The sequence below is a fragment of the Penicillium argentinense genome (genome assembly GCF_028826775.1).
Source record: "Penicillium argentinense strain IBT 30761 chromosome Unknown utg000010l_segment0_segment0, whole genome shotgun sequence".
In the NCBI taxonomy this organism is placed as follows: Eukaryota; Fungi; Ascomycota; class Eurotiomycetes; order Eurotiales; family Aspergillaceae; genus Penicillium; species Penicillium argentinense.
The window spans coordinates 36565-47639 of NW_026622669.1; the positions used below are offsets into that span (position 1 = coordinate 36565).

General features: G+C 50.9%; 4 protein-coding genes across 4 annotated transcripts; 1 reads left to right on the plus strand and 3 right to left on the minus strand.

The window, feature by feature from the left end:
• Positions 1-1654: 1654 nt before the first annotated feature.
• N7532_009735 (amidase) lies at positions 1655-3823 on the minus strand (the record flags this gene model as incomplete). The annotated part of the gene is made up of 8 exons (XM_056622226.1): positions 1655-1767; positions 1841-2270; positions 2335-2382; positions 2432-2719; positions 2775-3001; positions 3073-3154; positions 3215-3493; positions 3545-3823. 8 exons carry the CDS (start codon positions 3821-3823, stop codon positions 1655-1657), a joined length of 1746 nt encoding a protein of 581 aa, XP_056469642.1.
• A 1802-nt stretch (positions 3824-5625) lies between these two features.
• N7532_009736 (MCT family MFS transporter) lies at positions 5626-7001 on the minus strand (the record flags this gene model as incomplete). Its single annotated transcript, XM_056622227.1, has 2 exons — positions 5626-6748; positions 6820-7001. The coding sequence occupies 2 exons, from the start codon at positions 6999-7001 to the stop codon at positions 5626-5628; spliced, it is 1305 nt and encodes a 434-aa protein (XP_056469643.1).
• A 689-nt stretch (positions 7002-7690) lies between these two features.
• On the plus strand, positions 7691-8773 carry N7532_009737 (MDR family NADPH-dependent oxidoreductase; the record flags this gene model as incomplete). Its single annotated transcript, XM_056622228.1, has 1 exon — positions 7691-8773. One exon carries the CDS (start codon positions 7691-7693, stop codon positions 8771-8773), a length of 1083 nt encoding a protein of 360 aa, XP_056469644.1.
• Positions 8774-9286: 513 nt separating this feature from the next.
• N7532_009738 (uncharacterized protein) lies at positions 9287-9977 on the minus strand (the record flags this gene model as incomplete). The annotated part of the gene is made up of 2 exons (XM_056622229.1): positions 9287-9790; positions 9852-9977. 2 exons carry the CDS (start codon positions 9975-9977, stop codon positions 9287-9289), a joined length of 630 nt encoding a protein of 209 aa, XP_056469645.1.
• Between the last annotated feature and the right edge of the window lie 1098 nt (positions 9978-11075).

Sequence of the window (11075 nt, forward strand, 5' to 3'; positions counted from 1 at the left end):
TGTTAGGGGAGTAGTTTTTTAGTGTTGCCTCACGTGATATCTTCACTGACACTAGTCACACTACTGAGGGCTTCTTTAAGAGCTCAAATATTACCCACCTAAGAATCGATAGTTCATTTAGGAGATGGCGATCAACGCTGTGACCTCACTTGACGTAGTCTCGTTTAGTAAGGCAGAATGTAGATCTGACTATGTTGCTTCACGTGTGACCCACTTTCTACCCGGAAGACGAGCTACCCTCACCCGTTAACTATCACGCTCTCCGCAGTTATTTCATCGTTATTGCACGAGGCCTGGGACATGTCAATATCGCCTATTAGATATTTATTTTCCTCCTTTCTCTTCTCTTCATTTTCGATACTTTGAATCGCACAAGTTGATCCATGATTAGCTTCCTGGCCGTAACACCATGCAGCAAAAGACTTAGTATAATATATCAAGCAATTATATCAGACCCGAATTCATCAACATCGCATAATCCGCTGTTGATCACTGTTCGATGACATGCATCTATGCCCTTGGGCCTATCGGGAAGTGGTGTGATATCACTTGTAGAACCACTTGCGCTATTGAACATTTAAGCGCGATATGCGGGACGAAGGCGGCGATCTCTAGATGCAGATGATATGTTCTATTCGGGACTGTTGCATGAGAGCCCCGTGCGTCGGGCCCACGATATTCCGTGCTGGACATCGCACACAAATATCGCCTGGCCTGCCCCTCCCTCGAAAAGAACATCGCCGTTTCGAGGGAGAGCCGGGCTCTCTCCGCGACGGCTTCTTCCCGCCCACCGCGGAACCCCCCTCATGTATATACCACGTATGCTCCCGCATAGCTATTTTCCTCCTAGAATATACGGAGTGCCACGGGCCCGCCTGCAGCCCTCACGGCGCCGTAGCCCTCCGTCAACGAGGTCTACATCGCCAGTGTTCAGACCGCAGGTGCCCCGTGCGGGCCAAAATATCTCATCCGTCTCTATCTGTGCCAGTGTAGCAATGGTTGGAATAGAATATGTATAGTTATTGTAGAGGGGAATTTGTTGACTATCAGGTGATTTCAGCCTGAGGCCTCAATTGTATGAAACGTTATGTGCAGTGCGAAAGGCTAGATAGGAGAACAATCTTACACATCTTTTACCCTTCGAATCGGATTCAGTTACTTTAGGCCTCAAGGCCTCACGGCCTCAGTTTGCTATCATTTGTTTCTTCACACGCTCTTCCTCTCATGCCTATATGACTGGGTTTAGGTTTTGTATCTCTCTCTTCGACCCGTCAGCTTAGGCGGACTAGCCATTGTGTGCTCCCTCTTTCAATATATATTTTCAAGATTCAACTTGCACACCATTCTAAATCATAAAGATACAGCCATATACAGCGCGAATTACTTCAAAGAAAGTGTAAAACTACTTGAATAGAGGCTCCATTTAACATTTACAATCTGATTTTCCTTATTAACACTACGGTTGCCGCAAAATAAGAGAATTGAATTAGAAAAACCGGAAATTGTGTTTAAAAAAGAGGGTAATAGGCATGTGTAAGCTTCAGAACCACCATGCAGGAGACTCAAAACCGATAATTAAGCGAGAGTTATGCTAATGTGGCTACAGTCAGGTTAACCATCGCGGTTAACCTCTGGGGACCAGGGTTTATTCCCATCATCCCAGAGTCGCCTGGACCTCTTCCGCAATCGCCAGGACTTTTTCCTCCTCCAGCCTTCTGCAAATAACCTGGACACCGACTGGGGAGCCATGGAACAAATCCGGGTTATCTGAAAGGACAAGAAAAAAACAGAGTTGTCCATCAGCAACAGTGGCAGGTCACTTTAAGTCAGGGCCACTTACATTGCTTCCAAATTGCAGCATCAAGGTCACCAGAAGGAGAGTAGTCTTCAACTTGGATATCCTGGGCTCTGTCTACCTTGGTGACTGGTACCGCCACTGTGCTGAAATCCAGCACGTTGTAAACGCCGGTGTAGCCGAAGTACATACCCTCCGAAGGCCGATACGCGGTGGTTGGGGAGGTGGGGGCAATAATTGCGTCAACGGGCTGGCCAGAGCGTGTGCATGCGGCCGTCGAGTTCCAATATTCAAGGTAGCGCACCTGATAGTCATATCGCTGCTGTTGGATTTTCCAGAGATCATTGACGGTGCTAACGGGAAGATGGCCAAGATTCTCGCCATACGACACTGCCAGCTGAGGCACCGGTGGCTCACCGCTTTGTTGAAGAGTTCGATGGATATCAATGCCCCCATCTACAGCAAACGTGTTCCACTAGTAGTCCCGAGGCTGTCATTATTTGCTCTCTAATCCGTGGTGAGGACCGTTGGGGACTAACCAAAATGTGAAAGGCTTCCGAATGAGGAGGAGGCGACCATTCGATGACCTACAGAGAGTCAATACTGCTCGTTTTTTGAAGGAGCGGATTCTATAACCTCGTATCCTGCTGCCTCCAGCGCGTGCACAGTCTGCTCAATCGCTCTCGCCACTGGTGGATGTGGTTTCACGACCCCGTCATGTCGCAGAACACCGAAGGTGAGTCGTTTGGCGGCCTTTCTTTCGTGGACCTCGTTTTCTATCTCTGATCGCCATGGAAGGTGGATCACTTTGGGATCGGTCAGCCACGGGGAGTGTTCTATGACCTTCTGCACAACAAATCGAAGGTCGGAGATGTTGTGGCCCATGGGGCCGATGACAGACGGAACGGTCTCATGACCTTCCATCTAATTACACCAGGTGTCAGCGAATATTCGGACGAAGTCTAGTCATTGTGCCTACACTATTGGCGACTTTAAGGTAGGGGAGTCGACCATGAGAGGGCTTCAAGCCGGAGATTCCAGTAAACGAACAAGGCAGACGGATCGAGGCTCCTGCTTGTGGGAAAGTCCCACTGTCAGCTCCTGAATGGTGGACTCTTGGATGGGAATATGCTGCGGAAAGGAACTGACCAAGGTCGGATCCAAATCCCAAAATACTGCCTCGGAGGCTTAAAAGAGCAGCTTCTCCTATATGTTCCAACCGTAGCCTAGATCAGCAAGCGCTTTCGCCTCCCAGAAAAAGACCATTCTTTGCTTACCTCCAGAAGATCCACCGGAAGACAGCAATCGGTTATGAGGGTTGGTGGTATAGCCAACGATATTGTTATTGGTCTCGATGGCCTGGCGTCACACCACGCTATCAGCATTGACTTCCATACGCGCAGGGGCCACCAAACATACCATCAAGCTGCTGGGAACGTTTGTTTTCGCAATGATAATAGCACCCATGCCTTTCAATGCCTTTACCAGCCAGGATTCGGTCTCCTGAGTCTCAACCGCGTCCAACCAAGCGACATATCCCAGAGAGGTCTCCGTACCCTCCACCCGGAATTGATCTTTCAGGGAGATAGGAAGGCCGTGCAGAGGGCCGATGGGTTTTCCGTGCGTACGATAGTAATCATCCAATTCCTCTGCGCGACTGAGCGCCTGAGGAAAGAGAATCTCACTGAGGCAATTAACCTGTTACGGTGGTTAGCCAGGGATGTCGGGTAGGACTATCGAACAACTCACAAGTTGATGGGCAATTGTCGCCCGATGGCAGAAAGCCTTCGTAACCTCCGTTGCAGTTAACTCCCCAGCGGTGAGCTTGGACAGCAGGGCTTCCGCGGAGTGGTTCTCGGTGATATCCAGCTCCGCAGGGGAGAGGAATGTCTGAATAAAGCCGGTCACATTGGGTAAATTGTCCGCTGATGGGACTGATTCAATCTGGAGAGAAACTGGCAACAACTCCTGCAGCGCTGCTCGTTTTCGCTCTGCAATTGACTGCCATGATGGCTTCTCGACTGTCATCGTGTGGGCGTTGTAACCTCTAGCTAGCGAAAAGGGGAAATTCTTGCACAAGTAACCCAAAAAAGGAGGAAGAGCGAAGAGTTAACGTGTTCAAGAAAGATTCTGCTAGCTAGCGGAGAATATATGCTCGCTGCATCATATCCGCGTCTCTATTAGCCTTTTTAAGGACAGGAAGAGCATACTCGGCCGGGCCCGCACTGGAATGAGATACACTTCAAACTGCAAATTTACAAAACGGTCACTTTGCCTAGTACGATTATTAAGATACGGAGTAACCAATGAGAATAAATTGGAACTGTTTCGCATGATTATCGGCGAAATCACGGCAGTTCCCAAAGCTTAGGCCCCCAAACGACCAGTAGATCACTTGGAGCTGCCAGACTAGTTCTCGTTGCCGGATCTATCTTTTTGCTGTGAATATTGAAGACTCCCCATCTTACATAGAGGCATCACCATTGTGCCATCCTGGCCAAAAGCCGTGGTAAAGCAGCTGGTGCTGCCCTGTGGATCCTGACACTACTTTTGAAAGAGACCCTTCAATGCATCACTAATACCGTGTCTGGACCTGCTGACGAATCTCTCTGACCCTCGGGCACAAGGATCGCCAAAATAATCCAGAAAGTACGGTTTGAACTAGCCACTAAGCAGCTTGGCCCGTGTCACTTTCTGAATGCTCTCTTTGACGGCTGGTCCGGTGGAAGCGAGGCTGAAGATGGGCCCACCGGAACCCCTGAGATGAAACTAATGGTAAATAATCCCGGCTCAGGCCTCCAGAAACAAATAGGAACTCAAGTCATTGAGGATGCCGCCGGCTTCGAATCGCAGAGCTACGTGGAATTTTGATAGGGCCCTGAGTACTTCGTTGTTCCACCGGTGGGGCGCTAAACGCAAGGATGACTCCACTAGCACTGCTCTGCGCACGGTCCTAGAAGTTTTACTAATGGAGATCTTTCCAAGCGATCTTGATTTGGAGCTAATTTTTCGCCCTCCGCAAGCCCCGCACTGGATAAAAATCGCCGAAAATATTCGCCGATAGGGCTTTAATAAAAAGTCGCCGATAAATCCTTTTTTTTTTAAAAAAAAAACAAGTCTGTGGCGACAGTGCGAAGTGATCGATTGCATTGCCCTGGCGGAATGATGCCACTTGGGCCGGACAGCAAGCGCCGCAACCAGTAAGAAGACGTGACAGACTGAGCATACTCAGTACGGTTATCGGGTTTTGGTTTTTAGCGGCGAGACAGCGGTTTCCATACGTTCTACTGGCTCTACGCTATTTCTTTTGTCTTCTGCAGCTTCATTTGGGATGTTGGTGGTCGGATTGCGAAGTCCTTGCTTCATTCGGAGCAGCCACATGTAACCAAGGCTTCAATAGTTAGGACTTATCAGGTTAATAAAATTGAATTATTTGACAGATCCATGCAACCCATTAAGGCCAATACTTTACCCCATTTCTTCGCAACCATTGAGTCAGTCGAACAGTATCGTCACATTGAAAGGTGCCTACAACTTACCCTACGAACAGATGTAATGATTGGAGATGTCTAGCGTGAGCTGTCTAAGAAGAGTCTAGAATATCAGATCCAGCCGGTCCCAGTCAATAAACAAATTTATTCCCTTATCAAATTTATCTAATCGAGGCAGCCTTTTTGGCCTTTCGAGAAAGTGAAGCCAGTCGTTGCCCAGTATTGATCTCTAAAGCGTGCTACCTCCTTTCTCTCCCCTACCAAACTCATTCAGCCTCCACTGGATCCACGCGTCATCGTTTCCACCATCCGACATTCCCCATTTCTCTCGTTTCATCTCTATGCTTTCGCCATCAAGGTCGGGACCTTCGCCCACCGGGCCACCATCATTGCCGCTCCAGCGACAACCACGCAGCAGGCGCAGAACAGCTGGGTGCCGAGCCAGCCATGAGATTGTAATATAGCCCCGGCCACCGGAGTTCCCACCAGTAACCCTAGCCCCGCAAAAAAGAAACTCATGCCCATGCGGGTGCCGACCACCTGGAGACTCGGCGACAGGCTCACGACGGTAGTGGGAGGTAGTGAGACAAAAGTCCCGGAGAAGAAGCCGTAGAGAATGCAATAGATAATGATGCCGGGGGTGTCGGTGATGGCGATCCAACAGTAGGCCAGTAGGGCTGAGATAAGTGCACAGGGCAGAAGCATGTTCAGCGGACCAGTCTTGTCGGCAAGGAAGTTGGGAATAATCCGCCCAAAGACAGACCCGGCGTTCATTATGGGCAGCATGTAGAAGGCTAGGCTGGTCGACATGCCCCCTTTGCTGGTGGCGTAAGACCCTACGTAGAAGAAGGGGATGTAGAGGCCCATGAATCCGAAGAATTCGCCCAGGTTAAACATAGTAAACGGTACTTCCAGGAAGGCCCGGGGCTCTAGTAGACGGCGTTTCTGCGGAGGCAGGACCCGCACGCGCATCACCGCAATACAGACCAGCATCATGCCCAGCATCAGGAACGCAATCACACGCGTAGCCCAACCAAAGCCAATGCGTGGCTGCAACCGAGCGAAGACGATTGGGTAGATGATGCCTCCCAGACTGCTCCCTGAGGCGGCGATGCCCGTCGCAAAGGACTTTTTGGTAGTGAAGTAGGTAGAGACAATGGCCACGCTGGGGATAAAGAGACAGCCGCTCCCTAGGCCAATGGTTATGCCATGGGCCAACATCACCTGCCAGAACTCGGTGCACAGGCTGGTCATGAACATGCCAAAGACTACTAGAAACGATCCCACGGTCAGTAAGATGTAGAAGTAGCCGGCGTCGAACAATGGCCCGGTGGCGACCCCGACGATGAGCAGGAGGCAGGCCTGGACGGAGCCGATCCAGGAGATGTCTGAATTGGATACATTGCGCAGCAGGTCGTCTTTGTAGTATGTCTGGAATGCCCCAAAGGAATTGATGACCCCCCTGGGGCATAATCAGTTTGATGTTGCGAGGCGAAGAAAACGGGAAAGGGCAAAGGGAAGCCGCGTGCATACCAGGTGTTGAGGAAGAGCAGAAATGAACCCAGCACTTGCAACCAGGCCTTCAGCCCACCATTGGGGATTTCGTTCGATTGCTTTGACGGGGATGGGCTCTGGCTTGCCTCCTCGGCGTCGGAGGCCGGAGCCATTTCCAGAATCTCGGGAGGACAATTATTGGAAGCAGAAGACATAGACATGCTTTGGAGGATGAGGTCAAATTTCCAACGGCGGGCCAAGGAGACGATATGTGGGATTGTTTTCAGTATTCAACACAATTCGGGGTATATTTAAAGGAGACATGATACATAGGGCCAAATAAATCAACCGGGGGTGCATCCCCTAGCTAGGTGCCGCGAAATTTGTCATCAAGGTCCATACGGAGGCCGAAGGAGGCCGAAGCCGGCGAGAAAAATGGGTTAAAATAAAGAGTTGAAAGAAGGAATGAAACAAACGGAGGAAGGTAAGCCCGAGAAAAAAGGGCCGCTGGAGAGGCGTGGTGTCCTGCAGGCTTTGTGGAGCTCTGCCAAGAACGAAGAAGGTTAAGAAACGTCGATCTTATCTCGTATCCTACACGGCCCGCACCACCCGTCCGCCACCGGTCCCGCATTCTTATGTTGACTGCGGTATTTTTGCCAAAGCCGAAGCCGACGCCGAAGGCCCACTACGCCCTGGAGGTCTGCACTCCACGCACAGGCACCAAGGCAAGCTGCCAATCGTCAATACAAATGGAGATTACGCCTTCAGTTTGCTGGTTTTTTTGCTCTATCCCAGCTGCGTCCATTCTGCCCTGGTTGCAAGATTTGCATTCACCCGGTCCCTAGCTACTTGATCGATCGATCACATCCACACCCTTCTGGACCCTCTAACCAAAGAGGAAACAAAAAACATGTCCGCTCAGACAGTGACCTTCCGGAAACACTCCAACAACCCGTCCGACGTCGTTCGAGTCATCGAGTATGACTCCAGACAGACCGAGTTAGGCCCGGAGGAGGTGTGCATCCAGTTTCTGGCGGCCCCCATCAACCCGCAGGACCTGCTCGTAATTGCCGGGAAATATCCCGTCCAGCCCGCCCAGCAGTGCGAGGGGGAGCCCATCCCAGGCTATGACGGCGTGGCTCGAGTGGAGCGCATCGGATCTGCCGTGACAAATTTACAGCCAGGCGATCAGGTTATCCCCCGCCAGCACGGGCTGGGCACCTGGCGATCGCAGGCAGTCGTCCCCGCCAGTTCGCTGCTCCAGGTCCCATCCTCGCACCTCGACTCCGTCAGTGCCGCCCTTCTCAAGATGGGCTGCGGACCTGCCTACCTGCTCCTCCAGAGCAGGCAAGATCTGCGGCCGGGCGACTGGGTCGTGCTCAACGCTGCCACGGGCGTGATCGCACAGATGGTTATTCAATTCGCTCGACTGCGTGGATGCCACTCTCTCAGCATCATACGGGACCGGGACGATGTGGACTCGACCCGGAAGCAGCTGCTCGCCTTGGGAGCCGACCTGGTGGTAACCGAAACGGAACTGGCCGCTCAGGGCCCAGTCCTGGCGGCGCAGAAGCGCATTGTGCTGGCTCTGGATGCCGTTTTTGGCAGCTCCGGGGCGCGCTTGGCAGGGCTACTGACTACTGGGGGCACCTACGTCAACTATGGCTCGCTTGGAGGTGCAACTGAGTCCATTGGATTGACACAAGAGCTGATTTTCTGGAAACAAATTAAATTCAAACACTTTCGGCTGTCACAAGCTCTGGCTCACTTCTCACAGTCCCAGCAAGAAGATTTGATGACTTGGTTTTGTCGCTTGTTTGAAACGGGCTCGCTTAGAACGCCTGCAGTGGACCGGGTGTCATGGGAAACAGGACCAAGTCTGGAGGCGACCGTGAAGCAGGCATTGCAAACTGCCGCGCCCCGGGCTAAGCAGCAAGTGGGGGTGCGCAAGCAGGTCTTTGTGTTCGGACCCGGAAATCAACGACCCATATAGTGTGTATGTAGTTTGTGTTGAGGAATCCCATTCGGCCAAAAGGCCTACACATGCAGCTACTCTTACTAGAACTTCCACGGTGTGATATTCAGTGTTAACCGGTGTGGTTGTATAGCGCAACGAGCGAGACTTAGTGAAACAAATTCCTCTAAGCAGATGGAATCGCGTAGTAGGTGCAATACACTCAAGGGTGTGGTAGACGCTTCTTCCATTTTTTTCCGTACCTGACATACGCGGCGTTATTACCGGGCCGAATCAGAGTGGTTCGTTTACATCATGGTCATCCTTATTCATCGGAGTACGCTTTGCAGTTCTAGCCCCGTTGGGCCTAGTGCTATATTCTGACTCTCTCCTTGGCAGAGCTCTTCAAAAGATACTCTACAAACAGCAAGAATAGGAAGGTGTGTTAGGACGAGTAGATGTAATTACATGGGCTTTATGTCACCCCAACCCTCTCCTCCACGTCCTCCTCTTCCAATTTGTTGTGCTCGCTGTCCCAGCCCCGCGACCTAATTAGTCCGTATATTGCATCTCCTTCTCAATAGTAGCTGCATTGTACTTGCGTAGCATGTCCTCCAGCCCTGGGATCGGGTGGTCAAAGTCAATCTTGCAGCTATTCATGGTCCGCGCCAAAAAAGCATAGATAGTTTGCGTGAAGAACAGTTCCATGAGTCCCTGATCGCCAAAGATCTCCTTGCATTGCTGGACCTTGTCCTCGGCCACGCGGTCTTTCAAGCAGAGCTCTTCGACCACGGAGCTGATGAGGCGTTGACGGTTTGTGAAAAGCTCCCGCGAGGACAAATCTCCACTACGAAGATACTTCAGGTGCTCGTCAGTCATGCCAAAGACGCGCGCCACAGGCTCGTTGACGTCCCATTCGTACGGAGCGTTAAGGAGCGAGGCGGTGCGTAGGACGATGATCTGCCAATCCGTCGATCGCAGAGCACGCTCTGGGGACCATGCGCACGTCAGGAGCTTCATGAACGTGGGGAAGAATACCGGTGCATTGGCGATAAGCTGTGGGTAGTCAGCTCATCCGTAGAGATGGAATATACAAGGGAAAGAGGCAGTGAGAGACCTTGAAAATGTTTCGCTCAAAGGGAAGAGTCCGGAGTGCTGTCTGGACGTCTGCAGGTGCAGTCTCTGAGTCCACGTAAGGGAGTAAATGCTCGTTTGTGACTTCTCGGTTGTCCCACGAAGTCATGGTGAAAAGGTCCTGGAAGGGGAGTATATCGGGCGTGGTGAGAATATGGGAGCGAATGAAAATAAACGTTAGATCTAAGAGATGCCAATGAGATGAAGATGGGGAGTTATAGTGAATACAACGAGGAAAGGGAAAGGCTCCCCTCTTTTATACCAGCGGTAGACTTAAATCCTTCGTGAGATCCATGCCATCTCCGGACAACCACGAGCGGAATGGATATGACATGCCCCTCTGATCCCATCGACACGAGAGAGCGTTCCGATATTCAGAGTAATTTTCAAATCTGAGGTTTTTCCAAATTACCGTGACATTTTACTCGGGTGGTATAGGTAAAAACCCTAAAAATCCTCCGAAATAACCGCCCGAAGCTCGCCCACTGTATCACCAATGACTCCACCCAAACTCATTGCCGTTCCATCTACCCTCGTGGCAAACCTTGTGGCCATTGGGAACCTTTCAGAAATAGTACCCACAGAAGTCGTATTCACCATCTCCACATGGCGATGGGGGTGCTCTCCTCGTGCAGGTAGACTTCGAACTGGTATGGTGGCGTCTACGGTGCAAAGGCGCGTCAACTCCTAACAGCTTCTGATATAATTTTTCAAGGCAAAATCCTAAAGTATTGTTGATGCACCTAGCTTGGATGCTATAGCCCGCTTTAGATATGCATGGGTCTATTGTCCATTGTCTAGTCTATGTAGCTCTCCTTAGGGCCTATTTGTGCTTATAGAGAGACGGGGTGTGCCCCAGACTAAGCCATTGGTCTGGGCCATTGGTCTAGGGCACACCCCGGCGCATGGCTTAGTGTCGGGAACACCCCGGAGCATCGCCGACCAGAGCGATTATTCCCTATTATGGAGATGGAGTAGTTATCGTAGCGTTGTCAGTCAGTTGCCATCGAACATCAACGCCAGTTCTCGCGTATTTTCCTTATTTCTTGGATGTTTCATAGTGAATTTAGATGCCGGAAATACTCCTAGGAAGATATATATTGGCCGAATGTTATTTCCATCTTTTTGTAGACCTTCCAGCCCTGCGGGCCTTTATCATTATAATACACATTGTTGTGTCTTTTGCTCTATTTCCCCTGTATTCTTC